This window comes from Poecilia reticulata, linkage group LG3 (genome assembly GCF_000633615.1).
Source record: "Poecilia reticulata strain Guanapo linkage group LG3, Guppy_female_1.0+MT, whole genome shotgun sequence".
Taxonomy (NCBI): Eukaryota; Metazoa; Chordata; class Actinopteri; order Cyprinodontiformes; family Poeciliidae; genus Poecilia; species Poecilia reticulata.
The window spans coordinates 32,798,688-32,807,246 of NC_024333.1; the positions used below are offsets into that span (position 1 = coordinate 32,798,688).

Sequence of the window (8,559 nt, forward strand, 5' to 3'; positions counted from 1 at the left end):
AATTAATAATTGGATGGCAAAAGGTGCTTAACAGGAAATTATGTTTTTACTGAATTTAAACCAAGTGAAGCTAAAACTGCCTGTCAGGAGTTTTGGGTGAAACATATTTGCAGAAAAATCATTAATTTTTATCCTAAATGCAAAATGTAGATATTTATTGTTCAGTTTTGKCTTAATTTCTGCTCAGTTTTCCATTTTTGAGTCGGTTTGCTCCAGTTAACAATTTACCGATTACTAAATTAGTTGACAATTATTTCAATAATCAATTGATCTGATTAARCAAATATTTTTTCAGGTTCTTTGATGGAAGCTGTTTTGAATCCAGATRAAGAATTAATTTACATTTATGCCTCAACTGTCCTGCTTTTRAATATTACAGCTCAAACAAAAGTTTTAAAAAGTTGCTGCTTGAAAAGCGCAAAAGTTTGCAACAAGAAATGCAACAGAAACAGCTGAGCTCTGCCAGTCAGCTGGCTGAAAGCAGGTTGTCCTTTTATAAGACAAAAGACTTTTTGCTCATGTTATTTATTTTGGGTTTTTTCTCTTTTTTTGATGCTATTGTGGGAAAACGGTGTTTTCATTCAAGATCATCATCCGAGCCTTCTTTAATTCCAGAAAAACAATGCATCAAAGTTAAATTTTAACCCAAAATATTTACAGTTTTTAATTTTGTTGCATTCAGTGACCAAGAATAAAAGTCAATTTCTCACAATATCAGGAGAGATCAGAGAAATCGGCCCAGTTCCAGTCTGTGGAGTGAATCTCCAATTAGATCATGATTATTTAATTTARACGACGATAAAACGCCAGAGTGGGAATAAAACGTCTCCGTCCAGGAAGGAGGTTCCTCCAAACATCTTGCACAAGAAACCGACCTCATCCGTTAGTCATGAACCAGTCAACACACGTCAGGGCTGCGCATGTCAGCATGCACTGCAAAAACACAAAACCTCACCAGGAGTTTTACTGCTGACATTTCAGATCATTTAAATGAGACAAAACTAACTTACAGGGAACTTTTCAGATAGAAATAAGATTGTTTTAAGTCATAAATTGCTTTAAATTGGTGAAAAAGTTTAAGTTCCGCTGGAGGATTATTTCATTATAAAACTACATTTTAACCCACATTACAATTAAAAAATAATCTGACAGGAACTGTAACTTTTTACATCAATGTTAAAAAAATCATTTACTTAAAACAAGCTTTTATTTCATACTGGAAAGTTACTCGTTTGTTTTGTCTTATTTAAAGTGAGCTAAGATATTTGACTAAAACTACTTGGTAATATTTTGTTTTTGCAGTGCAACACTGATTCCAGAAGCAATAAACAGTTAATTTGTACTTTTAGCAGATTTAATCAAACTCAGTTAAAAAGTTAAATTCAATTTGTCTCAATTCAACAGAGTTAAATTGCAAGAAAACTTCCCATTCAACCAATAAAACAGCATCAGACGACCACGCCATATTCCTAACGAAATGTTTAAATTTAGCTACATTTTCAGTTATCACACTGTAAAAACTAAATTGTACTAAGTATTTTTACACTTATTTAAAGTGTACCAAGATGTTTCTAATGCTAACATACACTTTAAATAAAACCAAACTAACTTACAAGTTTGTTAGAAGTTTGTTTTAAGTCAGTAATTCCTTAATATTGATACAAAATGTACTTGTTCCATTGGCAGATTTAATTTTTCAGCAACATTAAGGAATTTTTTACTTAAAACAAACTCCTTTAAGTTACTTTGAGTTAGTTTTGAACATATTTACACTAAAAACTAGATAAACATTCTTGGTAAGGTTTTGTGTTTTTACAGTGTGCCAGTGAGACTGCAGCTTTTAAATCCCAAATTAAAGTGAAGGGAAATAATTTTAGGGCTCAAAGCCCAAAAATATTTCACCACAAATATACTGGGAAGAAAGAGAGAGGAGTAACACTTAATCACGTGAGAGCGACAAAAAAAAAGAACTAAAATTACTTCAAAATTTCTAAAAAAGCGAAATAAAGGTTGGCTTTCAACGTGTGTTATGAAGTTGTAATCAATAAATCTGGGAATATCGATGTTTTACTGGTGAAACCAAAAGAAATGAGGATCAGTTCATTCATTTTCTCCAAACTTTGCCACCTGGTGACCCGGCCGCCGACCTGTGGGCGGCGACTGGCTTCCTGAGAATCTGGGACACTTCGATCCTGATTCATGTCAGAATTAAATTAATCCATAAAAATTAAAAACTTGTAAAGGAAAAGTTGTGGAGAGTATGAAAACGGGCCTCCTCCCTCCGCACTGCTGCGGAGAAAACGCGGAAGTCGTAATAAAGCTGTGAACACGCTGTCAGAGGTAAAAGCCAAACCTGGAGGGCTGGAGCCACTTTTAGGGAATCTGTGAAGAGTTTGCATGAGGAGGAAACGAGCTGGAGCGTCAAGCGGCTCCGCTCTGCGCCAGAAGAGTCTGAAAACTGCGCAGATTCATTAGAAACGAAGCGTAAAGAGTCAGAAACTTACAGCCATATCTCGGCCGCTGCCCGTCTACGTCGTCTGAAGTTGACATCCTCCCGTTCAGAGAAACTCTCCGCGCTCCACGGCTCGCCTCACAAGAAGATTTCAAACTTTGCGCACGGATTGATCCGCTCTTTCCAGACTCTGCACTGCGTCAAAATTCCGACAGAAAGCCGCTCAGGACCCTTCGGCCCACTTGTTTCCTCTTCTGCACAGTTTGAACGGAGACTCTCTTTTTTTCTGCTTCTTCTAACCTCACTGATGTCACTGCAGCAGGGTGTGTTCTTAATCCTGAAGTATGCGTTTCAGGAAACACGGCGGCGCGCGGCGGCTGAAGAAGCAGCGCCCCCTGCTGCTCACCGCGCGAACTGCACCACAAAACTTCCTAAAGTTACATTTTACCAACATAAAACATTTATTTTATTTTTAGTGAAAGACCAACAACAGGACATAAATGTGAAGTAACTCTGCTTTTAGTAAAAATAAGTCCGTCCCGTTAATAAATTAAATATAATAAGAAGTTACTGGATCTGTAGTTTACCGTTTACCTAATGCTATTATTTATATTTACACGTTATGTGTGTTTGCATATGTAAATATACAAATTATATGTTTATTTAAATATACAGGAAATATTAAATAAATATTCTAATATTCTTTGCATATTTAATTAAACATTAATTTATTTTTATGTACTAAATAAATATAAAATATTAGGTTAATAGGTTTAAATCTAGTGGGATTTTCTCTCATTCAGGGTAAAATATCTTAGAGATTTTTGTAATATCAATGTGTCACACCTCATTATATAAAGATTGCAATGCAACAAAAAAATATATAGCGTTAAAATCAGAAATTTACATATGCCAAATAAAAAACATATTTTCTTTTTCTCAGTAACTGAAGATAAATCCAACCAAATTTATTTTATTTTAGCTCAGTAAGAATTTCCAGGAATAAAATATCATTTTTGAGATTATATTTGCTACGGCTATGTGTTGTGAGCCCTTAGCAGCAGCTATATTGGTAATATTTTGCAGTGTAGTGTCTAACATTTGTAGAGAAGAAATCTGTAAATCAGAGATGATGCAAAATATAAACACGTCTTGCACAGTTGCCACATTTTAAAAACTTAAATACTTCAGTTGTGCAAATGTCAAGTTGGACTTAGCCCCGCCTTTGAGTCTAAGCTCCTCCCCCACTCAGCTCCTTCAGACTAGCCAGCAGCAATTAGCAAACACCTGGTGGAGCTGCTGAGCTCAGAGCAACGCTGGTAAAAATGTTGTTAAAGGGTTAATAGAGGAGCCATGTTGGGACAACTTCTGAAGGCGGAGCTTCAAAAAGAGCAAGAGCTTCTTAAAGAGACAGAGGCCCAATTTCAAGATGTTAAATTATGTAGTCAATTTCTCCTAAACTATATTTGACATATAAATATCATATTTTTATATCAACTGAAGGTAATATAGTTACTTGATTGTTAAATGGCACTATGTGCCTGGAAAACACATGACACGGCTCCTTTAATAAAAAAAACAAAACAAATACAAGGACTGAGGGGTCAAACAAAAATCATCCAGAGGGCCTCAAATGGCCCCCACACCACACGTTGGACATCCCTGATTTGAATCCACCCCACTTTCACCTCAAAAACACAAACTAGTTTCTAGTGCAAATATCTTGAAATAAGACGAAACTAACTGAAAGCTCCTGTTTCAGCAGGAAACAGGAGTTTGTTTTAAGTGAATAATTCCTTAATTTTGATGAAAAGGTTTTAGTTCAACTGGCAGATTATTTCATCTTAAAACATTTTTCCCATCTTAAAAGTGAAATTATCGGCTACTGGAACTGGAACTTTTCCGTGAATATTAACTTAAACGAGCTTCTGTCTTGCTGAAAAGTTACTTACTTTTGTTTTATTTCAAGTGTAAAAAGATTTTTGCACTAGAAGCTGAACCAAAGCACTTTGTATTGCCTTGTTGCTGAAAATGTGCTATATAAATAAAATTCCCTTTACCTTTACCAAAGTTACTTGGTAGTATTTTGTGTTTTTGCAGTGTTGGAGTCCGTCTTTCCTTTTGGCCTCTCCCAGGCGGAGCTTCACCGTTCTGCATAAAACAAGAGAGAGAGGTTCTGCTGCTGAAGGTTCCTCCGTTCCTCCATCTGATCTGCAGCCTTCCTCCTCCTCCTCCTCTTCCTCCTCCAGCACCATGGAGAGCTCCGGGTTGCTCCAGGCTCTGCTGCTCCTCAGCCTGCTGTCGGCCCCGTGTCACGGCCAGGCGCCACCGGACGACTTCCAGGATGAGAAACTGGACCCAGCTGCAGACCCAGACCTGGTCAGTGACTCCAAAAACACCAAATATTAAATAATAAAAGCTAATAATAGTTCCTCTGGCAGATTATCTCATTTGGAACAAGATATTTTTGGATGCTTTAAGTGAAATAATCTGCCACTTTTTAAAGGCGTTGTTTACTTAAAACAAACTCCTATATCTTCCTGAAAAATAACTTGTGAGTTAGTTTTGTTTTATTTATTATTTACTGAGATATTTGCACTAGAAACTAGACCAAAAATACTTGGTGAGATGTTGTGGTTTTGCAGTGGATGTAATATTTCAGCTGTTTTTCAAACAAAGCTGATTCTAATAACCAAAATGTAATTAGTGTGAAGTGCAAACGATGCTGGATTTTTATTTACTGTCATTAATTGTCACGCAGCTGAAATTCTCTCAGGTTGAATTTCAGCTGCGTGATCTCAAAGCAACACAACTGCATAAGAAAATAAATGCCATAAATATTTATTTACACTGCAAAAACACAAAATCTTACCAAATATTTTGGTCTAGTTTCTTTTGCAAACATCTTAGTTCACTTGAAATAACACAAAACTAACTTATAAATAAGTTTTCAAGAAACAGAAGCTCGTTTTAAGTCAATACTTAAACTTAATTTAATTTAATATTGATGAAAAAGTAATAGATCCTCCGGCAGATTATTTTCTGTATAATGTGGGAAAACGTCTTGATAGAAGTTAAACAATCTGACAGTTGAACTGGTATCTTAATAATTAATATTAACAAGTTATTAACGTAAAATGAGCTCCTATTTCTTGATGAAAAGATAATTTTTAGTTAGTTTTGTGTTATATTTGCACTAGAAGCTAAACAAATAAATACTTAGTAAAATGTTCTGTTTTGCAGGCTGATAAGTCTGTAAGTGATTTGACATGAAATTTGTTAAATTATTATTAGTATTGTTTCAGAGTTGTTGATTTCTCCGTGCCTCTTGCCTTAAAGTTGTTTTCTATGACAAAATTCCTCATTGTGGATAAATATATATTTAATTCTTGTTACATTTACAATTAAACTTTATCTTTCAAACTGAACTTGATAGTTTTATCATTTTATTTACTCTGGTTTCTCTTCATCAAGATTCTTGTCTTTAATTTAAAACAGCAACTGGCTGCAAAATGACCAAAGGCGCATTACAGATGACGAATATTTACTTCACAATCTGAATAAGATTTAATAAAGTATAATTCTGTGGTGCATTAAGAAACGGATTAACTAATAACTCTTCAGTAATCAGTAAAGTGACCAGACATCATGTCATCACACTGTGGAGGAGGATCAAATCTGTGAATCTATTTAATAAATCAATAAAAACATGAAAAAACTTCCAAACAAAAACAAAAAATATATAAAAGAGATGAATAATAATGAATAATTTGACATAAGATTGAAGAGAAAATAAGAAAAACAGAAACAAAAGGGACATTTATCTAAAATATGTAATGTGCTAACATGAAATATAACACAAAAAATGCTGAGAAATATATATGTATTTTGCAATAAAAACGTTTGCACAGTAATGAACGTCAGCCTGTTGTGCTGCCGATTTATACCAAATGTTTCAACTTACAACAAATCCATAAAATCTTCTTTACATTTTCTTCTCTTCTACAGGTAAATACATTTCTCTAAACCATATTTTGTTGTTGTTTGTGTTGCTGTTTTTGCAGGTGGAAGCTCTTGAGGTTCTGCTGGGTCGGATCCACAGCCGGGTTTCTTCCACAGAGAAACGGGGGAGCATCCCGCTGGTGAGCACCGCTTCCTGCATCAAACTGATGCAATGCAGATGATTTTAAAGCTCCATTTAAAACGTCTGCTGAGTCATTATTCTGTGCTGCAAACATCTTTCTGCTCGCTGTTCATTAAAAGCCTGTTGAAAAGCATACCTGCTGCCTCTAATTAAAAGATAATCCTCTGTAATTACGGCTCAAATAAAGATTAAAGCCTGATTTCAGGCCATGAAAGCCTCTCAGAAAATCAATCAACGCTGGAACTACAGACTCAGTTTGAGCTAATGAGCGGGATCTAATTATTCAGATGAAAAATGTTCCGCTGATTTTCCCTCTTCTGACTCTGATTTATGCTTTCAATTTATTCAGAGGAAAAACATTTGAAAGTTTAATCAAAGGTTGAAATAATTGACAGAAATGACAAAAGACGTCAGGTTTCATGAACGCTACAGTATGTAACTTTTATAAAATAATGTTTTTACATAACTGTTAAAATTCTCATTACTAGCTATATTTCAACAGCTAGTAATGAGGGCCAGGAGGCGGGTCTTAGTGCTGTCAATCACTCTTGTGCTACAGCTGGTTCACCATAACATAGCCTGTTACGTTTGCTAAGGCTAGTTAGCATAGCCACTGATGATGGCGTTTTCCTGCAATGATAAATTAGCACATTGAGCAGCGTGCAGTAGGTTGATTGACAGCGCTAAGACCCGCCTCCTAGTGTTGATTGGTTGATTTTGACCAGGAGGAATGCATTTTTACAGACTGCGATAGTAGTTCAGGAGGGAGATGCAGGAAATCATCTTTTCTCTGACAGATTATCTGCCTCACAAAAATCTGACATTTTCTAGAAGGAACAAGTAAATATCTGAGTTTGATAAAAGTTTAAAATCCCCTTTTAAAAAAAGGCTCAGAAATTTTTTAGAACAAAATCTGGAAATAAAAGTCGAATAACTGCTATAAAAAAAACTCAGAATTTTTTAGACTAATCTCTGAAATATTCTCAAAATTTGAAATATTTTGAGTTTAAAAAGTCAAAATATTTGACTTGGGGTTTTTTCGAAAATTTCTGAGATTAATCTCAAATATCTGAGTTTTTTTATAGCATTTTTTTTTTTTTACTTTTCAAACTCATAAATGTTCATGTTTCTTCTTGAAAAGTTCTGAAATTAATCTAAAAATTTCAGAATTTATTGGTGTAAATGTACTCCTTTTTCCCACCTACAATAGCCCTAATACACCAATAAATATGGGGGAAAAGAGAATTTATTTTTGTAACAAATAGATTCTTTAAACATTTAGTTCTGACTGAATTTGGGAAGTGTCACCGCCTGTCTGTCCCCTCAGTGCGGGATGGGGGGCCGCTGTGCCGTGAAGTTTGGCCCTCGCATCGGGAAGCTCTGCGACTGCGGAAGAGGCGCCAACTGCAACTCCTACCTGCTGAAATGCATCTGAGGAGCGTTTGCTTCTCCTGACTTCCTGAAGGCCGAACATCCTTCAGCTTCCAGCCCAGTCGCCCAATTACCGTCCACGTCCTCCGTCATTTGTCTTCCTCCGCGCTGCTGCTGCTGTTGTTGTTTAGGCCGCTGCTGCCTGAGGACTAGCATGTGTTTTCCGCTCCTGACAGCGGCCTGGAGCATGCTGATGCTTCCTGTCCAATAAACATATGTCAACATGCACACCAGCAGCCTCCCTTTCTGTCATTTCTTTCAGCAAACTTCTTTTTCAGGTTTTGGTTCGGATTAAGCTTCAGAAACTTGTGTCCATAGAGAAAATTTAAAGATCATTTAACCAACAATTAAGTGTGTTTTTGTCATAAAATCAAGCTGGAAAGGACATCTGGAATATTGTTTTGTCTCATCAGCCCATAACAAATCTATGGCAAGCCATTTTGACATAAAATCAGTTTAGTCAGTTTGCGTAATTATATTCTACTGAGTTTTGACTATAGACACAACTACAATTTGACACTCCTGAATAATC

General features: G+C 35.7%; 1 protein-coding gene across 2 annotated transcripts; it reads left to right on the top strand.

Moving 5' to 3' along the window:
* The first annotated feature begins 2,264 nt into the window (after positions 1–2,264).
* Positions 2,265–8,255, top strand: cartl (cocaine- and amphetamine-regulated transcript-like). Of its 2 annotated transcripts, none has more exons than XM_017303908.1 (4): positions 2,265–2,340; positions 4,553–4,831; positions 6,517–6,594; positions 7,924–8,255. In XM_017303908.1, the coding sequence occupies exons 2-4, from the start codon at positions 4,706–4,708 to the stop codon at positions 8,029–8,031; spliced, it is 312 nt and encodes a 103-aa protein (XP_017159397.1). In that variant the 5' UTR covers positions 2,265–2,340; positions 4,553–4,705; the 3' UTR covers positions 8,032–8,255. The 2 variants fall into 2 exon arrangements, with proteins under 2 accessions (XP_017159397.1, XP_017159396.1); XM_017303907.1 differs by having other exon boundaries at positions 2,293–2,775.
* Positions 8,256–8,559: the final 304 nt, after the last annotated feature.

What these genes read in the sequence shown, in the direction of transcription:
- cartl (XM_017303908.1), top strand. Translation starts at nt 4,706, where the DNA reads ATGGAGAGCTCCGGGTTGCTCCAGGCTCTGCTGCTCCTCAGCCTGCTG. An exon ending in CAGCTGCAGACCCAGACCTG is followed by an intron (nt 4,832 to 6,516) that starts GTCAGTGACTCC and finishes CTGTTTTTGCAG; the next exon opens with GTGGAAGCTCTTGAGGTTCT. An exon ending in AACGGGGGAGCATCCCGCTG is followed by an intron (nt 6,595 to 7,923) that starts GTGAGCACCGCT and finishes CTGTCCCCTCAG; the next exon opens with TGCGGGATGGGGGGCCGCTG.